Here is a 23676-nt window from a genome sequence, read left to right as displayed (position 1 = left end):
AACTCTTACGGCTAAAATGGCCATTGGAGCTTTCGTGCGCAAGAGAGCGTCCACACCGCCATGGATTCTCTTGTGCAAAAGTACAGCTCGCACATGGCAGTGTGGACGTGTTCTTGCACAAGAACCCTTGGTACAAGACACCGCCAGTGCAGACACAGCCTAAGAGTTTCCTCACATGAGCAAAATGAATGTTGTGTTGTGCACCAGCACTGAGGTCATGGGGCTTGTCTGGATGTGCCACTGTGGCACCCAAGTTATTAATACATATTTTTAAACCTTTACCTTTTCCCTCTGCTGCCATGTCTCCTCCCCTTGCTCCATCAGCTCGCCTGGTGCCTGCTGCCCTCCAACCCCTCACCCGTCCCTGCTGTCCTGACTCCTGCCCTTCTCACTGCCCTCAGCCCTCCTGAGACCTACCCCCCTCCACCAGCCCTTCTCTCCCCCCTGTGCCCACTTCTCCAGTAGCCCCACTCTGATTATGTGAGCTACCCCTCCTCATCCCCTCTCCTAACACCTCCCTCTACAAACCTGCCCTGCCTCTCTCCTCTGGTGCAGGTCCCTCCCCTGCAGGTGTCTGCCCTTCTGCTTCACCCCCAGAATCCCCTGGCACCTGCACCTTCTCTTACCCCTGCACCCTCCTGGTGCCTCCCCCTTCCCTCACTGCCCCTGCCCCCTTTGCCCTCTTTTTCCCTGATGCCCACCCCCTCACCACCCTCTGCCCCCCATACCTCTGTGCCCTCACACATGACTTTCTCCATCCCGGCCTTCCACATGCCCACCCCTTCTTTCACACCTTCTCCTAGCACCTCCTCCTCCAGCCCCCAATGCCCTTACCCTCTCCCCTCCCAGCATCACCCTGTTCCCCTCCCACTGACACCTCCCCTCCTGCCCTTTTCCTCATTGTCTGCACTTGGCCCCCTGGCATTTGTCTCTCCTCCACCCTGTCCATTGGTGCCTTCCCCTTTCTTCCCCCTCTCCCCTCCCCCTCCGCACAAGCCCCTTCCTCTCCCAGCCCTCCCCCTCCTCTACCTTCTGCCTTCCACTTTGTGTGGCCGGAGTCTGTGCTCCATCCCCGGACTCCAAACCCGCAACGCAGAGCCCAGCAGTTTTAAAATCCTGGACCGTGACGTTACATCACGCCCGGGCGTCTCCCCGCCCACCGGTTTGAACACGCCACGCATGGCGGCAGCAGCCGGCAAGGGGGAGTTCAGTGAAGGTTGCGCATGGCAGGGACAGTCTGGGGCCGGGGGAGAGATGCTCTGGGGCCGGGGTGGGAGGACGCGGGGAAGGGGGGGGGTAGGGCCCGCTCCAGCTTCAAATATTGGTGGAGCATGGGCACCACGAGCCCACACAACTCGCTGCCCATGGATATTCTCTTTAAACTCTATTATAGTCCTAGCCTTCACAGCTCCTCTGGCAAGGAGTTCCACAGGTTGACAACACGCTGTGTGGAGAAGAACTTTCGCTTATTAGTTTTAAACCTGCTACCCATTAATTTCATTTGGTGTCCTCTAGTTCTTCTATTTAGGGAACTAATAAATAACTTTTCTTTATCAGCCCTCTGCACACCACTCATGATTTTATATACCTCTATCATATCCCCCCTCAGTCTCCTCTTTTCTAAACTGAAAAGTCCCAGTTGCTTTAACCTCTCCTCATATGGGACCCGTTCCAAACCCCTAATCATTTTAGTTGCCCACCTCCCCCACAAACTGGATACAATTTTGCAGTGACCTTGAGGCTTTTTTTCGCCGCCTCCGCCTCCGAGAATATTTCCAAACTGCCAATGAACATCAGTCTGACCTACCAGATCCCCCCTATCAACACAAAAGGAAGAATAATTCTATATGGACTCCCCCTGATGGTCGGAATTACAATCTGGATTTCTATATACACAGCTTCCGCAACAACGCACAGACTGACATTATTCGCAAACGACAACAAGCGACACACAATCTCAGCCGCGCTGAACAACATGCCGTCCAGAGTCTCAAAAACAACCTGGACATTGTAATCAAACCAGCTGACAAAGGGGGTGCTGTGGTCATTATGAATAAGGCCGACTATAAGCAGGAGGCAACCAGACAACTCTCGAACACCACATTTTACAAACCTCCCTCCTCTGATCCCACCTTGGAATACCAAAAGAAACTACACTGTCTCCTTAAAAGCCTCCTTACAGCTACCTGGGAACAAATCCTCACAGAATCACCTTCTGACCCCCGACCAGGATTGTTCTATCTGCTTCCCAAAATCCATAAACCTGGGCACCCTGGACGTCCCATCATCTCTGGTTTATCCAGCTGTGTAGACTCTCTTCTCAAACCCTACGCCAGAGGTTCCCAAACTTTTTGCCACGGGGACCAGTAAATCCATTCACGAACTTTTGGAGGACCAGTGATGTTCATTTGCATATTCATTAATCAAATGATGAATATTCAAATAAGTTGTTTCTGGTCCTCCCAAATCTCCCAGTGCCAGCTTTAGCAAAGCTTTTGATACGGTCTCCCACAATATTCTTGCCAGCAAGTTAAGGAATGTGGATTGGAGACATGGGCTGTAAGACAGACAGAAAGCTGGTGAGACCAGGGTTTCCCAAACTTTGTACTTTCGTTGGAACCCTTTTTTTTTCAGTTCTGCTTTTTGCAGCCCAAAAATATAAACACATGAAAACCAAACTGAGCAAATAGCAGACACAGAACACGTCATGGAACACGTCTGGTATTTTCTCAGGAGGGACGTTGTATTTTTACTAGATGTATCGGTTTGTAGTTTCGAACGGCCCGGCTGGTAAATGTGCTCAGGCTGCACGAGTGTGTCCACCAGCCAGATAGTTCGCAACTACTCGAGGGGTGGGGGGGAGGGGGAAAGGGGGGGACGGACAGTAGAATCCCTGGGCCAGACTAACTCGTGCTTTGTGGGGGGGGGAGAGGGGAACGGGGTCGGGTCAGTCCCACTCCCCGCAGGCTGATTCATTCCTCCCCCCTGCTCCCCTTGCTGCGCCTCTGGCCAGCCCCACTTCCCCCAGCCCCCTCCCGGGCAGCCAGTTCTCCCCCGCGTCTCCTCCCAATCTCCCTTGGCCAGCCCCGCTGCCTGCGTCCAGCCCTCCTTCCGGCAGCCGCTTCTCCCACCCCGCCCACATCTTCCCCGGCCAGCTCCCTGCCCCCAACCTCGCACCCCCCGGCAGCCCTGCTTCCACCAGCCCCCCAATCTCCCCAGCCTGCCCTGATTCCCCCGTCCAGTTCTGCTTCTGGTGGCCCCAGAATCCCCTGGCACCTGCACCTTCCCTTACCCTGCGCCCTCCTGGTGCCTCCTTTTCCCCTAATACCCACCCCCTCACCCGTCTCTGCCCCATTCCCCTCCTGCCCCTCTGGGCCCTCACACACAATTTGTTCCATCCTGACCTTCCTCATGCCCGCCCCTTCTCTCAAGCCTCCTCCCAGCACCTCCCCCTCCAGCCCCCCCCCCGTGCCCTTCCCCTCTCCTCCCTCTCCCAGCATCACCCTGTCCCCCCTCCCCCTAACACCTCCCCTCCTGCCCTTTCCCTCATGGTCTGCACTTGGCCCCCTGCCATTTGTCTCTCTCTCCCGCACCCTGTCCCTTGGTGCCTTCCCCCTCTCCTTTCCTCGCCGCTGCCGCACGAGCCGGTTCCCACCTTCTCCTTCCACGCTGCGGGGCCGGGGGCCGAACCCGGAGCCAGCCAGGCCCCGCCACGTGCCTCCCGCGGGTTTCGAAACCCTGGGCCGTTACGTCACGTCACGCCCGGGCGTCCTCCCCGCCCACGTGCAACGCCGCGCACGGGCGGCAGGCGGCGAGGAGGAGCTGCGCGCGGCAGAGACGTCCGGGGCCGGGGCGGGAGGACGCGCGGGGGCGGGGCCCGCTCCAGGCAGAGCCGGGGAGAGACCCAGCTCCACAAGCGCTGGAGCAGGGCCCGGCTCGTCACTCGCCGGCACTTCCGGGTGCAGGGGCGCGGGCCCGATTTGACCAAATGGGTCGAATCGGCCTAAGGGCCGGCAGCCACCAGGCACGCTGAGGCCCGGCATTTTCTTTCCACGGCCCGGTAGCGGCCCAACACCCCCAGCTATCCCCGAGACACTACTGACTTCCTCAGGAAACTACAGAACATCGATAACCTCCCCGATAACACCATCCTGGCCACCATGGACGTAGAAGCTCTAGACACCAACATCCCACATGGAGACGGGTTACAAGCAATTAGAAACACTATCCCAGAGGACACCACTGCCAGCCTGACAGCAGACCTATGTAACTTCGTTCTCACCCACAATTATTTCCAGTTTGAGAACAACTTATACCTCCAGATCAGCGGCACAGCCATGGGTACACGCATGGCCCCACAGTATGCTAATATCTTTATGGCTGACCTAGAACAACACTTCCTCAGCTCCCGTCCCCTTTTACCCCTTCTCTACTTACGCTACATCGATGACATCTTTATGAAATGGACGCATGGCCAAGAAACACTGGAGACATTCCACAGAGATTTCAACAACCTACACCCCACCATCAACCTCAGCCTGGACCATTCTATACGAGAGATCCACTTCCTGGACACGGCAGTACAAATCAACAATGGAAAATTAGACACCACCCTCTACAGAAAACCCACTGACCCATACAGTTACCTACATGCCTCCAGCTCCCATCCAGAACACACCACACAATCCATCATCTATAGCCAAGCCCTTCGATACAACCGCATCTGCTCTAATCCCACTGACAGAGGCCAGAAACTTCAGGATCTCTACCAAGCATTTATAAACCTCAACTACCCACCTGGAGAAATAAAAAAGCAAATTGAAAAAGCCAGACGAATACCTAGAAACCATCTACTACAAGACAGACCCAAGAAAACCAACAATAGAACACCTCTTGTCATCACCTACAGCCCCCAACTTAAACCCCTCCAACACATTATCAATAAACTACAGCCTATACTGGAACAGGATACCATACTCCAAGGCTGTGTCTAGATTGGCAAGTTTTTCCGCAAAAGCAGATGCTTTTGCGGAAAAACTTGCCAGCTGTCTACACTGGCCGCTTGAATTTCCACAAGAACACTGACTTCCTGCTGTAAGAAATCAGTGCTTTTGTGGAAATACTGTGCTGCTCCCGTTCAGGCAAAAGTCCTTTTGCGCAAAGCTTTTGAGCAAAAGGGCCAGTGTAGACAGCTCAGATTTGTTTTCCGTAAGAAAGCCCCGATGGCAAAAATGGCGATTGGGGCTTTTTTGCACAAAAGCGCGTCTAGATTGGCCCGGACGCTTTTCCCCAAAAAGTGCTTTGGGGGAAAAGCGTCCTGCCAATCTAGACGCGCTTTTCTGAAAATGCTTTTAACAGAAAACTTTTCCATTAAAAGCATTTCTGGAAAATCATGCCAGTCTAGACGTAGCCCAAGAGGCTCTGGAGACAGACCCATAGTCTCCTAGGGTACGTCTACACTACAGCGCTAGTTCGAACTAACTTAGTTCGAATTAGTTAATTCGAACTAAGCTAGTTCGAACTAACGCATCTAGAACTAAAAACTAGTTCGAACTAGCGTTTTGCTAGTTCGAACTAGTAAGTCCACATTGAGTGGACTCTGAACAGGGCTTAAGGATGGCCGGAAGCAGTGCCGGCAGGGCATAAAAGGAGGACTTAGAGCATGGAGATACTGTCTCAGGCTAGCCGAGGGCTGCGCTTAAAGGGTCCCGACCCCCACCCCGGACACACAGTTCTAAGGGGTGCCCCGCTTGCAAAGAAGTTCTGGCTTGGAGTGCCCTGAGTGCCCACACTGGGCACATCACACCACTCGGCCATCAGCCCGGCTGCACTTGCCGCAGGCTGCCATCTGGGGAGAGGGAGTAATTGGGGGGCTGCAGGAGAGCTTCCACCCCCAGAAGCCCGCAGAGCCAGCCCAGTCCTCCCCATCGGGGGCTCGTACCCCATTCCTCCCTCACCTCCTTCCACTTGCCCTTCCCTAGCCCCCCTTCTTCTTGATGTACAAAATAAAGATAACGTTTCTTCCAACATTGACTCTGTCTTTATTGAAAAAAACTGGGGGAGACTGGGAAAAGGAGGTGGGAGAGGGGAAGAGAAAGGCTGGGAGAGGGGAGGGCAACTAACATGATCAGGGGTTGGGAACAGGTCCCAGATGAAGAGAGGCTACAGAGACTGGGACTGTTCAGCTTAGAAAAGAGGAGACGGAGGGGGGACAGGATAGAGGTCTGTAAAAGCAGGGGTTGGGTGGAGAGGGTGCATTCAGAAAAGTTCTTCCTGAGTTCCCATAATAGAAGGACTAGAGGACACCAAAGGAAAGGAATGGGTAGCAGGCTTGAAACTAGTAAGAGAAAGTTGTTCTTGACAAAGCAAATAGTTAACCTGTGGAACTCCTTGCTGCAGGAGGCTGTGAAGGCTAGAACTAGAACAGAGTTTAAAGGGAAGTGAGATGAAGTCATGGAGGTTGGGTCCATGGAGTCCTATTAGCCAGAGGGTAGGAGTGGTGTCCCTGCCCAAAGTTTGTGGAAGGCTGGAGAGGGATGGCACGAGACAAATGGCTTGGTCATTGTCTTCGGTCCATCCCCTCCAGGGTCCCTAGGGTTGGCCGCTGTGGGCAGACAGGCTACTGGGCTAGATGGACCTTTGGTCTGACCCAGGACGGCCATTGTAAGCTCAGGGCTCAGTGTCGGGGGTCTCAGTGGACCCCCTTGATTTTCATTCACACCTGGTCCTGGGTGGCCAGGCTGGCAGCTCTCCTGCCCTAGACGGCCACTTTCCTGTGCCTAGTGCGGAGATCGTGGACGAGGTCCACGATGTCCGCACTAGCCCAGGAAGGTGCCCGCCTCTTGCGGTCCAGGGCAAGCTCCCGGGAGCCGCCAGCCTGGTCCCGGCAAGAGGGGGTGGGCTGGGGGGCATCGGGTGGGTGGCTCTGTGCCGTGCCAGGTGCAGGGTCTGCTAGCTGGGTGCTGGCAGGCTTGCACCTGGCACGGGCACCGTAGCCAGCCCGTGCCCCTTTAAGGGGTCCGGGGCCGGGAGGGGGGCATAGAGTTTCCCTGGTGTTGGCCAGAGTGGCCACCAGGGAAACCTGGGGAGGGCTAGCCTCCCACTAGTTCGAACTAAAGGGCTACACAGCCCTTAGTTCGAACTAGCTAGTTCGAACTAGGCGTTAGTCCTCGTAAAATGAGGTTTACCTAGTTCGAACTAAGCGCTCCGCTAGTTCGATTCAAATTCGAACTAGCGGAGCGCTAGTGTAGCGCATAGGAAAGTTAGTTCGAACTAACGTCCGTTAGTTCGAACTAACTTTCTAGTGTAGACATACCCCTATAGACAACCACCTAACCTCAAGATGATTCTTACCAACAACCACAGGACATACCACACTAATACCAGCCCTGGTACCTTCCCTTGCAACAAACCCTGTTGCCAGCTTTGTCCACATATTCACTCTGATGACACCATTATTGGACCTATCCAAGTGAGTTATAAGATCAAGAACACATATTCCCGCGCATCCAGAAATATAATCTATGCTATCATGTGCCGAAAGTGTCCGTCTGCTATGTACATTGGACAAACGTCTCAGACACTTCGCCAAAGGATCAATGCCCACAAAACAGATATCAGACAGGATCACAAAGAAAGAACTGTTTCTTGCCATTTCAACCAGAAAGGGCATTGTCTCAATGACTTGATTACCTGCATCCTGCTTCAAAGGCCTTTTAACACCAGACTTGAAAGAGAATTCTCTGACCTGTCATTCATGCTTAAGTTCGACACTTTACGCCTTGGTCTAAACAAAGACATGAATTATCTTACCCATTACAAAGATAGCCTCCCCAATTATCACCTCTAATATCATTAGCTCACAGACATTTACCTCCCCCCCATCCCCCTTCTGTTGTGAAATTTGATTTGTCCTTTTCATATGTGTTCATTTTTTTTAATTGTATCCTTTGGTATATATGGTTGTGACTATTTTCTTCCACTATTTGATCTGAGGAAGTGGGTCTGGCCCACGAAAGCTCATCACCTAATAAACCATCTTGTTAGTCTTTAAAGTGCTACATAGTCCTGTATTTTGTTTCAGATACACCAGACTAAGACCGCTACATTTCTATCACAGTCCTATACACTGTGTGCCTGTCTTTCATACGCACGGTGCGTCTCTCACACAAACACACTCACACAGTCTTTCACACTCACATACTTTTACTATGGACACTTCCCTCACAGTGTGCTATTTTGGGCTTTTGACTGGTCTGTACATTTCATAAAGTGTATTTTTCTCTGACACTCACATGTAGTCTTTGAATAGTGAGTTCTAACATGCTTTAGCCTGTCATGGGCTGGACTCATTATCCCTGCGGGAACCTTAGAAACACGCATAATAGCTGAGGTTTGGTTTCCCGCCCATCACCGCAATTTGGTGCACACAACAAAATTCATTCCGCACAGGGCCGGAAATGATCAGACGGGACCCTGCCAAGGCGCCTGGGATGCAGGAAGTCCCGGCTATCATGCTGGAAGCTTAGGGAAGACCTTGCCTTGCACCTCATGGGCCGGGGACTGCTGGCTCCCTGCCTCCCCGCGCCTCACGGCAGGAGGGCTGCAGAGGCTGCAGTGGCCTTCAGTCCCGCTAAACTGGCTGCCACGTACCCAGCTTCAGCCCCCTTCTCCCCTGGGGGGCCGCAGCTGTGCAGGGGCGGGGGGCTTCCCTCACCTCCAGCAGCCAGGGCTTCAGCTTTCTGTCCAGCAGGATGTCAAAGCCCAGGATCTCGAAGCAGGCGCAGCCGCTGACGTGCTTGGGGAAGCAGGTGCGGTAGTTGTGCTTCAGCACCGGGTGGGCGGAGATCAGGGTCTTTATGATGATGTCCTCGATGTCCTCCCAGAGCTCGGTGGTGTCGTAGCTATGGTCCATCATCCAGGCGTTCAAGGTGGAGAGCTTCCTGTTTGGGCAGCAAAGAGGTGAGGGGGGCAGCCAAGCCAAAGGGATTCTGCAGCTGGAGCAGCCTCACCAGGCTGGCCACAGGGGCTGGGCAGGTGTGGGGAGCAGGGGACGGAGCCCAGTGCTGCTTCTGAGCAAGCCAGCAAGCCCCATGGTACCCGAGCACAGGCCCCCACGGAGGGGGTGTCTCGGCTCAGGGGGGCCAGAAGCAGACCTTGGAGCCCCAAGACACTGACGTGGGGGCCCTCCACCCCAGCCACCTTACAGAAGAGCCCCAGGGAAGGAAGCCCCAGGGAAGTGGGTGGGGGCAGGGCAGCATGTACCTCTTGCTGCCCATCATGTCGTCTCGGATGAAGTTCTCATTGTGCTTGTTGATGGCGTAGTTGGTCAGGTGCATGCAGATGTCATCCTGAGGGAGGGAAGCATGAGAGTGGACACTCGACCTCGCAGTCCACGAGAGCCTTCTAGTCTGCCCGGCCACTCCTCCGGCCTAGGCCTCCGTTCTACAGCCCCCCTGCTCGGCCGCCCGACACCGGTCAGTAGCAAACCTGCCCACACAGCCGCCCAGCCCCAGCAGCTCCTGCGCGCCCGGCTCCGGTCAGCAGCAAACCCGCCCGCTCGGCCACCCAGCTCCGGTCAGCAGCAAACCCGCCCGCTCGGCCACCCGGCTCCGGTCAGCAGCAAACCCGTCCGCTCGGCCACCCGGCTCCGGTCAGCAGCAAACCCGCCCGCTCGGCCACCCGGCTCCGGTCAGCAGCAAACCCGCCCGCTCGGCCACCCGGCTCTGGTCAGCAGCAAACCCGCCCGCTCGGCCACCCAGCTCCGGTCAGCAGCAAACCCGCCCGCTCGGCCACCCGGCTCTGGTCAGCAGCAAACCCGCCCGCTCGGCCACCCGGCTCCGGTCAGCAGCAAACCCGCCCGCTCGGCCACCCGGCTCCGGTCAGCAGCAAACCCGCCCGCTCGGCCACCCGGCTCCGGTCAGCAGCAAACCCGCCCGCTCGGCCACCCGGCTCCGGTCAGCAGCAAACCCGCCCGCTCGGCCACCCAGCTCCGGTCAGCAGCAAACCCGCCCGCTCGGCCACCTGGCTCCGGTCAGGGGCAAACCCGCCCGCTCGGCCACCTGGCTCCGGTCAGGGGCAAACCCGCCCGCTCGGCCACCTGGCTCCGGTCAGGGGCAAACCCGCCCGCTCGGCCACCTGGCTCCGGTCAGCTGCAAACCCGCCCGCTCGGCCACCTGGCTCCGGTCAGGGGCAAACCCGCCCGCTCGGCCACCCGGCTCCGGTCAGCAGCAAACCCGCCCGCTCGGCCACCCGGCTCCGGTCAGCAGCAAACCCGCCCGCTCGGCCACCCGGCTCCGGTCAGCAGCAAACCCGCCCGCTCGGCCACCTGGCTCCGGTCAGGGGCAAACCCGCCCGCTCGGCCACCTGGCTCCGGTCAGGGGCAAACCCGCCCGCTCGGCCACCTGGCTCCGGTCAGGGGCAAACCCGCCCGCTCGGCCACCTGGCTCCGGTCAGCTGCAAACCCGCCCGCTCGGCCACCTGGCTCCGGTCAGGGGCAAACCCGCCCGCTCGGCCACCCGGCTCCGGTCAGCAGCAAACCCGCCCGCTCGGCCACCCGGCTCCGGTCAGCAGCAAACCCGCCCGCTCGGCCACCTGGCTCCGGTCAGCTGCAAACCCGCCCGCTCGGCCACCTGGCTCCGGTCAGGGGCAAACCCGCCCGCTCGGCCACCCGGCTCCGGTCAGCAGCAAACCCGCCCGCTCGGCCACCCGGCTCCGGTCAGCAGCAAACCCGCCCGCTCGGCCACCCGGCTCCGGTCAGCAGCAAACCCATGCACCAGTGAGCGGGTGGCCAGACCGCTGAGGCTGAACCCTGCTGCCCACTCTCCGTCCACCCGCCCCAGCAGGGAGAGCGGCCTGGGCGCTACTAGCATCGAAGCCACAGGCAATGGCTTTTGAGCAACCATCTGCTAGCTGGGAACAGCAGAACCAGCCCCCGCCCTCTGCGCACCGCATGGGCCAGGCCACGGGAGACAGGAGTGGGCTACCTGGAGCTATGCCCAGGGGCCTTCCCCATGCTGGGAATCCTCAGCACAGGAGGGGCCGACAGTTTCTGCAAGTGGAACAGACGGACAATCTGCCCCTTTTCTTCCGTCATCCGAGAAAGGAGCCTCGGGTCCTAGAGGGAGGGGCTGTGCCTGCAGGGGGTGCAGAGCCTGCCAATGTGGGCCGTGGATGTGGGTGGCAGGTGAGAGGCAGACAAAGTGCGTATCCGTGCAGGCTCTCGGTGCGCAGGGCTGATTAGCTGGAGGGCTGCCAGCAGAGGCAGGAGAACTCGCTGGTGGCCTCGATCAGCTGTGTCATGAGTCCATACTCGTCATTTGTGCAAATTACCCCGTTATCTGGTTACACGCGCCCCCGCGCCCCCAGTCCCTGAATAGTCCAGGGCCAACCTACTGGCAGGTCGCCCCATGTCCAGCCGACCACCATGACTGGACTCCGTGGTCGCCTCCGGACAGCGGAGAGGGGGCCCAGGCCCACCCACTGTCCCCGGCCCCGGCCCCGGGCCCTGACGCAGGGAGATAAGCTCCCTACTGTAGCAAACGGGGGTGTTGCCCCTAACCACGTTTGCTCGCGGGGTCCACAACCCTGCCCTGGGCCACTGCTCAGCTCCGCCGCCCGGACTCGGGTCACAGGTGTCTAGCGCGCTCGTTGCTCCCCTGCCCTTGAGTTCCCCCATATCTCCTCTTCCATTTCCCCACACCCTGCTCCTGCTCCTCGTCCTCCCCCTTCTGCCCGGCCGTCCACCCCGCTCCCTTTCCAAACACCCATTCTCTCCATCTTTCCTCTTCCTGGCTGGAGCCCGCACTGCCCCTGTGCACAAGGGAGAGTTGCCCCCTGCTCCCTGGGAGCCTGGCAAAGCTGGGGAGCAGCCCCGTGGGACTAAGCGCCCTGACAGGGAGTAAAGGGACTGGGGGAGGAGCAGCCAGAGCAGGAGAGGGGATGAGGCCTGAGCTCCCCGGGGTCTGCAGCCCACCCTAGTCCGACTGACGCTACACAGTTACTTGGAAACATCCCTTCTTTACCAGGTTGCTGCTGCTGGGCTCGATGAACCTCGTGGTGGCAAAGCGGACCAGCCCTTCCTCATAGACAAAAATCTTCAGGGGGTCACAGGACGTGACCAGGACATAGATGCGCATGTCAAATTTGAAGCCATCAATAAGGAAGGGCTGTAAGAGACAAGGGTGGCGTGGCTGTGAGCTGCAGACATGTGGCTGCTCATGGGAGGGAGGGAGGGAGGGAGGGAGGGCAGCCTGGCCCCGCCGCCGGCTGAGCGGTCGCAGAGGGAGCTGGCAGCAGGAGCGCAGGGCACGGCTGGCCAGACGCTCACGCCTTGCCCGGCCCCAGGGCGCCCCGTTACCTTGGAGATGTACTGCTGGCAGATCAGGTCCTCCCCGTGTTTAATCTCCTTGGGGTTGCGGGTGATGAAGATGCCCCTCCCTTGACAGCCGCTGTCCGGCTTGCAGATGTACGTCCTGTTCTTCCGCATGCGCCCGTAGGCCTGGAAGTCCCCATAGCTATGTGACAGGAAGTGCTGGTTACTCGACTTCACCCTGGGGCCTGGCTGTGGCTGTGGGGTCCTGGCCCCTGCCTGGCCAGTTCCGCAGCGAGGGCGGGGAAACCAGTCACCTGGCAGCAGGGGCGGCCTGTGCCTATAGGGACTGGGGCGCCAAGGTGCATGGGCACCAAATTCCAAACCCTGCCCCTTCCCCTTCCCCTTCCGGTGCCTTCCCTGGAGCACGGCTTCCCTGGGGGAGGCGGCGCGCGGGGGCGTTCCCTGCACCGCAGGGCAGTTGGCCCCAGAGAAGCCACGCGCCGGCTTCCCCTGCCATGGGACGGGGGTCTGCCCCAGAGAAGGGAAGTGCCGGCAGCTTCCCCTGCCCGGGGGGGGGATTGGCCCCGGCAGAGGCACATGTGGGGGTTCTCTGGCCGTGGGGGAGGTCAGCCCTGGGGGAGCAGGCGCACGGGGATTTCACCCCACCATGGGAGGAGAAGGGGTCGGTCCCGGGGTAGGCACGCACTGGTTTCCCCCGTGCCATGGGAGGGGGGATCGGCCTCAGGGGAAGCAGGCACCAGCTTCCCCTGCTGCGGGGGGGGAGGGAAGGGGAGGAAGGAGCTGGCTTCCGCTGTGCCGTGTGGGGGTTCGCCCAGGGAGAGGTGCATGCTGGCTTCTCTTGGGGGGGCTCTTTGTAGGAGGTGGGTGCAGAGGATTCTCTTTCCCCACTGGCACCCTGTTCCCTCTCCCCGGCCCCCAGCCCCCCAGCCACTGAACTCCATCCCCACCCCCCGGCCACTGAACTCCATCCCCAGCCCCCCGGCCACTGAACTCCATCCCCAGCCCCCGGCCACTGAACTCCATCCCCACCCCCCGGCCACTGAACTCCATCCCCACCCCCCGGCCACTGAACTCCATCCCCAGCCCCCCGGCCACTGAACTCCATCCCCAGCCCCCCGGCCACTGAACTCCATCCCCAGCCCCCGGCCACTGAACTCCATCCCCACCCCCCGGCCACTGAACTCCATCCCCACCCCCCGGCCACTGAACTCCATCCCCAGCCCCCCGGCCACTGAACTCCATCCCCAGCCCCCCGGCCACTGAACTCCATCCCCACCCCCCGGCCACTGAACTCCATCCCCACTCCCCCGGCCACTGAACTCCATCCCCAGCCCCCCGGCCACTGAACTCCATCCCCAGCCCCCGGCCACTGAACTCCATCCCCAGCCCCCGGCCACTGAACTCCATCCCCACCCCCCGGCCACTGAACTCCATCCCCACCCCCCGGCCACTGAACTCCATCCCCACCCCCCGGCCACTGAACTCCATCCCCAGCCCCCCGGCCACTGAACTCCATCCCCAGCCCCCCGGCCACTGAACTCCATCCCCAGCCCCCCGGCCACTGAACTCCATCCCCACCCCCCGGCCACTGAACTCCATCCCCAGCCCCCCGGTCACTGAACTCCATCCCCACCCCCCGGCCACTGAACTCCATCCCCACCCCCCGGCCACTGAACTCCATCCCCACCCCCCGGCCACTGAACTCCATCCCCACCCCCCGGCCACTGAACTCCATCCCCACCCCCCGGCCACTGAACTCCATCCCCACCCCCCGGCCACTGAACTCCATCCCCAGCCCCCCGGCCACTGAACTCCATCCCCAGCCCCCCGGCCACTGAACTCCATCCCCACCCCCCGGCCACTGAACTCCATCCCCAGCCCCCCGGCCACTGAACTCCATCCCCACCCCCCGGCCACTGAACTCCATCCCCACCCCCCGGCCACTGAACTCCATCCCCAGCCCCCCAGCCACTGAACTCCATCCCCACCCCCCGGCCACCGAACTCCATCCCCAGCCCCCCGGCCACTGAACTCCATCCCCACCCCCCGGCCACTGAACTCCATCCCCACCCCCCGGCCACTGAACTCCATCCCCAGTCCCCCGGCCACTGAACTCCATCCCCAGCCCCCCGGCCACTGAACTCCATCCCCAGCCCCCGGCCACTGAACTCCATCCCCAGCCTCCTGGCCACTGAACTCCATCCCCACCCCCCGGCCACTGAACTCCATCCCCAGTCCCCCGGTCACTGAACTCCATCCCCAGCCCCCCGGCCACTGAACTCCATCCCCACCCCCCGGCCACTGAACTCCATCCCCAGCCCCCGGCCACTGAACTCCATCCCCAGCCCCCCGGCCACTGAACTCCATCCCCAGCCCCCGGCCACTGAACTCCATCCCCAGCCTCCCGGCCACTGAACTCCATCCCCACCCCCCGGCCACTGAACTCCATCCCCAGTCCCCCGGCCACTGAACTCCATCCCCAGTCCCCCGGTCACTGAACTCCATCCCCAGCCCCCCGGCCACTGAACTCCATCCCCAGCCTCCCGGCCACTGAACTCCATCCCCAGTCCCCCGGCCACTGAACTCCATCCCCAGTCCCCCGGCCACTGAACTCCATCCCCACCCCCTGGCCACTGAACTCCATCCCCAGCCCCCCGGCCACTGAACTCCATCCCCACCCCCCGGCCACTGAACTCCATCCCCAGCCCCCCGGCCACTGAACTCCATCCCCACCCCCCGGCCACTGAACTCCATCCCCACCCCCCGGCCACTGAACTCCATCTCCAGCCCCCCGGCCACTGAACTCCATCCCCACCCCCCGGCCACTGAACTCCATCCCCACCCCCCGGCCACTGAACTCCATCCCCACCCCCCGGCCACTGAACTCCATCCCCAGCCCCCCGGCCACTGAACTCCATCCCCAGCCCCCCGGCCACTGAACTCCATCCCCACCCCCCGGCCACTGAACTCCATCCCCAGCCCCCCGGCCACTGAACTCCATCCCCAGCCCCCGGCCACTGAACTCCATCCCCACCCCCCGGCCACTGAACTCCATCCCCACCCCCCGGCCACTGAACTCCATCCCCAGCCCCCCAGCCACTGAACTCCATCCCCACCCCCCGGCCACCGAACTCCATCCCCAGCCCCCCGGCCACTGAACTCCATCCCCACCCCCCGGCCACTGAACTCCATCCGCAGCCCCCAGCCACTGAACTCCATCCCCAGCCCCCCGGCCACTGAACTCCATCCCCACCCCCCGGCCACTGAACTCCATCCCCAGCCCCCCGGCCACTGAACTCCATCCCCACCCCCCGGCCACTGAACTCCATCCCCAGTCCCCCGGCCACTGAACTCCATCCCCAGCCCCCCGGCCACTGAACTCCATCCCCAGCCCCCGGCCACTGAACTCCATCCCCAGCCTCCTGGCCACTGAACTCCATCCCCACCCCCCGGCCACTGAACTCCATCCCCAGTCCCCCGGTCACTGAACTCCATCCCCAGCCCCCCGGCCACTGAACTCCATCCCCACCCCCCGGCCACTGAACTCCATCCCCACCCCCCGGTCACTGAACTCCATCCCCACCCCCCGGCCACTGAACTCCATCCCCACCCCCCGGCCACTGAACTCCATCCCCAGCCCCCCGGCCACTGAACTCCATCCCCAGCCCCCGGCCACTGAACTCCATCCCCAGCCCCCCGGCCACTGAACTCCATCCCCACCCCCCGGCCACTGAACTCCATCCCCACCCCCCGGCCACTGAACTCCATCCCCAGTCCCCCGGCCACTGAACTCCATCCCCAGCCCCCCGGCCACTGAACTCCATCCCCAGCCCCCGGCCACTGAACTCCATCCCCAGCCTCCTGGCCACTGAACTCCATCCCCACCCCCCGGCCACTGAACTCCATCCCCAGTCCCCCGGTCACTGAACTCCATCCCCAGCCCCCCGGCCACTGAACTCCATCCCCACCCCCCGGCCACTGAACTCCATCCCCAGCCCCCGGCCACTGAACTCCATCCCCAGCCCCCCGGCCACTGAACTCCATCCCCAGCCCCCGGCCACTGAACTCCATCCCCAGCCTCCCGGCCACTGAACTCCATCCCCACCCCCCGGCCACTGAACTCCATCCCCAGTCCCCCGGCCACTGAACTCCATCCCCAGTCCCCCGGTCACTGAACTCCATCCCCAGCCCCCCGGCCACTGAACTCCATCCCCAGCCTCCCGGCCACTGAACTCCATCCCCAGTCCCCCGGCCACTGAACTCCATCCCCAGTCCCCCGGCCACTGAACTCCATCCCCACCCCCTGGCCACTGAACTCCATCCCCAGCCCCCCGGCCACTGAACTCCATCCCCACCCCCCGGCCACTGAACTCCATCCCCAGCCCCCCGGCCACTGAACTCCATCCCCACCCCCCGGCCACTGAACTCCATCCCCACCCCCCGGCCACTGAACTCCATCTCCAGCCCCCCGGCCACTGAACTCCATCCCCACCCCCCGGCCACTGAACTCCATCCCCACCCCCCGGCCACTGAACTCCATCCCCACCCCCCGGCCACTGAACTCCATCCCCAGCCCCCCGGCCACTGAACTCCATCCCCAGCCCCCCGGCCACTGAACTCCATCCCCACCCCCCGGCCACTGAACTCCATCCCCAGCCCCCCGGCCACTGAACTCCATCCCCAGCCCCCGGCCACTGAACTCCATCCCCACCCCCCGGCCACTGAACTCCATCCCCACCCCCCGGCCACTGAACTCCATCCCCAGCCCCCCAGCCACTGAACTCCATCCCCACCCCCCGGCCACCGAACTCCATCCCCAGCCCCCCGGCCACTGAACTCCATCCCCACCCCCCGGCCACTGAACTCCATCCGCAGCCCCCAGCCACTGAACTCCATCCCCAGCCCCCCGGCCACTGAACTCCATCCCCACCCCCCGGCCACTGAACTCCATCCCCAGCCCCCCGGCCACTGAACTCCATCCCCACCCCCCGGCCACTGAACTCCATCCCCAGTCCCCCGGCCACTGAACTCCATCCCCAGCCCCCCGGCCACTGAACTCCATCCCCAGCCCCCGGCCACTGAACTCCATCCCCAGCCTCCTGGCCACTGAACTCCATCCCCACCCCCCGGCCACTGAACTCCATCCCCAGTCCCCCGGTCACTGAACTCCATCCCCAGCCCCCCGGCCACTGAACTCCATCCCCACCCCCCGGCCACTGAACTCCATCCCCACCCCCCGGTCACTGAACTCCATCCCCACCCCCCGGCCACTGAACTCCATCCCCACCCCCCGGCCACTGAACTCCATCCCCAGCCCCCCGGCCACTGAACTCCATCCCCAGCCCCCGGCCACTGAACTCCATCCCCAGCCCCCCGGCCACTGAACTCCATCCCCAGCCCCCGGCCACTGAACTCCATCCCCAGCCTCCCGGCCACTGAACTCCATCCCCACCCCCCGGCCACTGAACTCCATCCCCAGTCCCCCGGTCACTGAACTCCATCCCCACCCCCCGGCCACTGAACTCCATCCCCAGCCTCCCGGCCACTGAACTCCATCCCCAGTCCCCCGGCCACTGAACTCCATCCCCAGTCCCCCGGCCACTGAACTCCATCCCCACCCCCCGGCCACTGAACTCCATCCCCAGCCCCCCGGCCACTGAACTCCATCCCCACCCCCCGGCCACTGAACTCCATCCCCAGTCCCCCGGCCACTGAACTCCATCCCCACCCCCCGGCCACTGAACTCCATCCCCAGCCCCCCGGCCACTGAACTCCATCCCCAGCCCCCCAGCCACTGAACTCCATCCCCAGCCCCCGGCCACTGAACTCCATCCCCACCCCCCGGCCACTGAACTCCATCCCCAGCCCCCCAGCCACTGAACTCCATCCCCAGCCCCCGGCCACTGAACTCCATCCCCAGCCCCCCGGCCACTGAACTCCATCCCCACCCCCCGGCCACTGAACTCCATCCCCAGTCCCCCGGTCACTGAACTCCATCCCCACCCCCCGGCCACTGAACTCCATCCCCAGCCCCCCAGCCACTGAACTCCATCCCCAGCCCCCGGCCACTGAACTCCATCCCCACCCCCCAGCCACTGAACTCCATCTCCAGCCCCCCGGCCACTGAACTCCATCCCCAGCCCCCCGGCCACTGAACTCCATCCCCACCCCCCGGCCACTGAACTCCATCCCCAGCCCCCAGCCACTGAACTCCATCCCCACCCCCCAGCCACTTAACTCCATCCCCACCCCCCGGCCACTGAACTCCATCCCCAGCCCCCGGCCACTGAACTCCATCTCCAGCCCCCCGGTCACTGAACTCCATCCCCACCCCCCGGGCACTGAACTCCATCCCCACCCCCCGGCCACTGAACTCCATCCCCACCCCCCGGTCACTGAACTCCATCCCCACCCCCCGGCCACTGAACTCCATCCCCAGCCCCCCAGCCACTGAACTCCATCCCCAGCCCCCCAGCCACTGAACTCCATCCCCACCCCCCGGCCACTGAACTCCATCCCCAGCCCCCCAGCCACTGAACTCCATCCCCAGCCCCCCGGCCACTGAACTCCATCCCCAGCCCCCCGGCCACTGAACTCCATCCCCAGCCCCCTGGCCACTGAACTCCATCCCCAGCCCCCCGGCCACTGAACTCCATCCCCACCCCCCGGTCACTGAACTCCATCCCCACCCCCCGGCCACTGAACTCCATCCCCACCCCCCGGCCACTGAACTCCATCCCCACCCCCCGGCCACTGAACTCCATCCCCACCCCCCGGCCACTGAACTCCATCCCCAGCCCCCCGGCCACTGAACTCCATCCCCACCCCCCGGCCACTGAACTCCATCCCCACCCCCCGGCCACTGAACTCCATCCCCAGCCCCCCGGCCACTGAACTCCATCCCCACCCCCCGGCCACTGAACTCCATCCCCAGCCCCCCGGCCACTGAACTCCATCCCCAGCCCCCCGGCCACTGAACTCCATCCCCACCCCCCGGCCACTGAACTCCATCCCAACCCCCCGGCCACTGAACTCCATCCCCAGCCCCCCGGCCACTGAACTCCATCCCCACCCCCCGGCCACTGAACTCCATCCCCAGCCCCCCGGCCACTGAACTCCATCCCCAGCCCCCCGGCCACTGAACTCCATCCCCACCCCCCGGCCACTGAACTCCATCCCCACCCCCCGGCCACTGAACTCCATCTCCAGCCCCCCGGCCACTGAACTCCATCCCCAGCCCCCCGGCCACTGAACTCCATCTCCAGCCCCCCGGCCACTGAACTCCATCCCCACCCCCCGGCCACTGAACTCCATCCCCACCCCCCGGCCACTGAACTCCATCTCCAGCCCCCCGGCCACTGAACTCCATCCCCACCCCCCGGCCACTGAACTCCATCCCCAGCCCCCCGGCCACTGAACTCCATCCCCAGCCCCCCGGCCACTGAACTCCATCTCCAGCCCCCCGGCCACTGAACTCCATCCCCACCCCCCGGCCACTGAACTCCATCCCCACCCCCCGGCCACTGAACTCCATCCCCAGTCCCCCGGTCACTGAACTCCATCCCCACCCCCCGGTCACTGAACTCCATCCCCAGTCCCCCGGCCACTGAACTCCATCCCCAGTCCCCCGGCCACTGAACTCCATCCCCACCCCCCGGCCACTGAACTCCATCCCCAGTCCCCCGGCCACTGAACTCCATCCCCAGTCCCCCGGTCACTGAACTCCATCCCCACCCCCCGGCCACTGAACTCCATCCCCACCCCCCGGCCACTGAACTCCATCCCCAGTCCCCGGCCACTGAACTCCATCCCCACCCCCCGGCCACTGAACTCCATCCCCACCCCCCGGCCACTGAACTCCATCCCCACCCCCCGGCCACTGAACTCCATCCCCAGCCCCCCGGCCACTGAACTCCATCCCCAGCCCCCGGCCACTGAACTCCATCCCCACCCCCCGGACACTGAACTCCATCCCCAGCCCCCGGCCACTGAACTCCATCCCCACCCCCCGGCCACTGAACTCCATCCCCAGCCCCCTGGCCACTGAACTCCATCCCCACCCCCCGGCCACTGAACTCCATCCCCACCCCCCGGCCACTGAACTCCATCCCCACCCCCCGGCCACTGAACTCCATCCCCAGCCCCCCGGCCACTGAACTCCATCCCCAGCCCCCCGGCCACTGAACTCCATCCCCAGTCCCCCGGCCACTGAACTCCATCCCCAGCCCCCCGGCCACTGAACTCCATCTCCAGCCCCCCGGCCACTGAACTCCATCCCCACCCCCCGGCCACTGAACTCCATCCCCAGCCCCCCGGCCACTGAACTCCATCCCCAGCCCCCCGGCCACTGAACTCCATCCCCACCCCCCGGCCACTGAACTCCATCCCCACCCCCCGGTCACTGAACTCCATCCCCAGCCCCCCGGCCACTGAACTCCATCCCCAGCCCCCCGGCCACTGAACTCCATCCCCACCCCCCGGCCACTGAACTCCATCCCCACCCCCCGGCCACTGAACTCCATCCCCACCCCCCGGCCACTGAACTCCATCCCCAGCCCCCCGGCCACTGAACTCCATCCCAACCCCCCGGCCACTGAACTCCATCCCCAGCCCCCCGGCCACTGAACTCCATCCCCAGCCCCCCGGCCACTGAACTCCATCCCCAGCCCCCCGGCCACTGAACTCCATCCCCACCCCCCGGCCACTGAACTCCATCCCCAGCCCCCGGCCACTGAACTCCATCCCCAGTCCCCCGGCCACTGAACTCCGTCTCCAGCCCCCGGCCACTGAACTCCATCCCCAGCCCCCGGCCACTGAACTCCATCTCCAGCCCCCCGGCCACTGAACTCCATCCCCACCCCCCGGCCACTGAACTCCATCCCCACCCCCCGGCCACTGAACTCCATCCCCAGTCCCCCGGCCACTGAACTCCATCTCCAGCCCCCGGCCACTGAACTCCATCCCCACCCCCCGGCCACTGAACTCCATCCCCAGTCCCCCGGCCACTGAACTCCATCCCCACCCCCCGGCCACTGAACTCCATCCCCAGTCCCCCGGCCACTGAACTCCATCCCCAGCCCCCCGGCCACTGAACTCCATCCCCACCCCCCGGCCACTGAACTCCATCCCCAGCCCCCCGGCCACTGAACTCCATCCCCACCCCCCGGCCACTGAACTCCATCCCCAGCCCCCCGGCCACTGAACTCCATCCCCAGCCCCCGGCCACTGAACTCCATCCCCACCCCCCGGCCACTGAACTCCATCCCCAGCCCCCCGGCCACTGACCTCCATCCCCACCCCCCGGCCACTGAACTCCATCCCCAGCCCCCCGGCCACTGAACTCCATCCCCACCCCCCGGCCACTGAACTCCATCCCCAGCCCCCCGGTCACTGAACTCCATCCCCACCCCCCGGCCACTGAACTCCATCCCCACCCCCCGGCCACTGAACTCCATCCCCAGCCCCCCCCCCCCCCCCGACCCCGAGCCACAGAACTCCAGAGGCAGAGGGATTTTGCAGCTGGCTGCTCAGCTTGGACTGACACACACAGGACCTGCCCGGCGCTGTCTCCACTCCAGCTGCAGACCTCCAAGCGTGCCCACGCCAGCAAGTGTGTGGGACTCTGACTCCAAAGGAGTGCACACTCGGGGGTGGGGTAAGCGGCGAATGCCAGAGAGATAAGTTCCCTTTCTTTCTGTGTCCTTTGTTAATTGATTTTATTCACTTTGAATCTGTTCAACCCTGTTTCTTTTAAGGATGTTAAAGACTAGGCGACTAGTGGACTAGCCGATAAGCATTTGCTTATCCGATAGTCTTTTGACTAGTTGACTAGTCGATATCCCCTCCCTTGCTCCCTCTATGAGACAGAGGCAGCAAAGGAGGGAGGGGAAGGGGAACTTCAAAGTGGCAGCACCACACAGCGCTGCCACTTTGAAACTCCAAGGTAGCCGCTGCACAGCTGATCTATGGATCAGCTTTGCAGCGGGCTGCCCCTTTAAAACGCCGCTGCTGCACATTTCAAAGTGGCAGCTGCCGTGGAGCCCAGGGTCAGCTAGGGACTCCCAGCTGACCCCGGGCTCCTCCTGGCATTTCCCCAGAACCCAGGATCAGCCAGGGAGCTCCGCAGCTGACCCCAGATGGCTTTGAAATGCACGAGAGCTCCTGCTGGGGACCCGTGTGCAGCCCGGAGTCAGCAGGACTTCCCACTGGCCCTGAGTTCCGCATTCCTCCTTTGAAATACACAAGAGCCCCCAGGAGCTCCGCAGGAGGGGCTCTTGTACATTTCAAAGGGGGACTGCGGAAGTGCCTGTCGACTAGTCAATTTTAACACCCTCAGGGTACGTCTACACTACAGCGCTAGTTCGAACTAACTTAGTTCAAATTAGTGAATTCGAACTAAGCTAATTCAAACTAACGCGTCTAGAACTAAAAACTAGTTCGAATTAGTGTTTTGCTAATTCGAACTAGCAAGTCCACATTGAGTGGACTCTGAACAGGGCTTAAGGATGGCCGGAAGCAGTGCCGGCAGGGCATAAAAGGAGGACTTAGAGCGTGGAGATGCTGTCTCAGGCTAGCCAAGGGCTGCGCTTAAAGGGTCCCGACCCCCACCCCGGACACACAGTTCTAAGGGGTGCCCCGCTTGCAAAGAAGTTCTGGCTTGGATTGCCCGGAGTACCCACACTGGGCACATCACACCACTTGGCCATCAGCCCGGCTGCACTTGCCGCAGGCTGCCATCTGGGGAGAGGGGGCAATTGGGGGGCTGCAGGAGAGCTTCCACCCCCAGAAGCCCGCAGAGCCAGCCCAGTCCTCCCCATCGGGGGCTCGTACCCCATTCCTCCCTCACCTCCTTCCACTTACCCTTCCCTAGCCCCTCTTCTTATTGATGTACAAAATAAAGATAACGTTTCTTCCAACATTAACTCTGTCTTTATTGAAAAAAACTGGGGGAGACTGGGAAAAGGAGGTGGGAGAGGGGAAGAGAAAGGCTGGGAGAAGGGAGGGCAACTAACATGATCAGGGGTTGGGAACAGGTCCCAGATGAAGAGAGGCTACAGAAACTGGGACTGTTCAGCTTAGAAAAAAGGAGACGGAGGGGGGACAGGATAGAGGTCTCTAAAAGCAGGGGTTGGGTGGAAAGGGTGCATTCAGAAAAGTTCTTCCTGAGTTCCCATAAAGAAGGACTAGAGGACACCAAAGGAAAGGAATGGGTAGCAGGCTTCAAACTAGTAAGAGAAAGTTGTTCTTCTTGACAAAGCAAATAGTTAACCTGCGGAACTCCTTGCTGCAGGAGGCTGTGAAGGCTAGAACTGGAACAGAGTTTAAAGGGAAGTGAGATCAAG

At 62.1% G+C, this 23676-nt stretch overlaps 1 protein-coding gene across 4 annotated transcripts in view; it reads right to left on the bottom strand.

Annotated features, from left to right (window-relative positions):
• TTLL13 (tubulin tyrosine ligase like 13) overlaps positions 1-23676 on the bottom strand; it is a 51923-nt gene that overhangs the window by 11896 nt on the left and 16351 nt on the right. For all 4 annotated transcript variants that reach the window (XM_075918045.2, XM_089782107.1, XM_075918047.2 and 1 more), the window contains exons 6-9: positions 12359-12515; positions 12024-12167; positions 9265-9350; positions 8717-8942 (exon numbers count right to left, since the gene is read on the bottom strand). In XM_075918045.2, coding sequence (XP_075774160.1) covers positions 8717-8942; positions 9265-9350; positions 12024-12167; positions 12359-12515 — 613 coding nt within the window. The remainder of the gene's footprint in view (positions 1-8716; positions 8943-9264; positions 9351-12023; positions 12168-12358; positions 12516-23676) is intronic.

The sequence above is a fragment of the Pelodiscus sinensis genome, chromosome 14, assembly GCF_052426305.1.
Source record: "Pelodiscus sinensis isolate ZL-2025 chromosome 14, ASM5242630v1, whole genome shotgun sequence".
NCBI lineage: Eukaryota > Metazoa > Chordata > Testudines > Trionychidae > Pelodiscus > Pelodiscus sinensis.
This window is presented reverse-complemented; position numbering and strand designations above follow the sequence as displayed.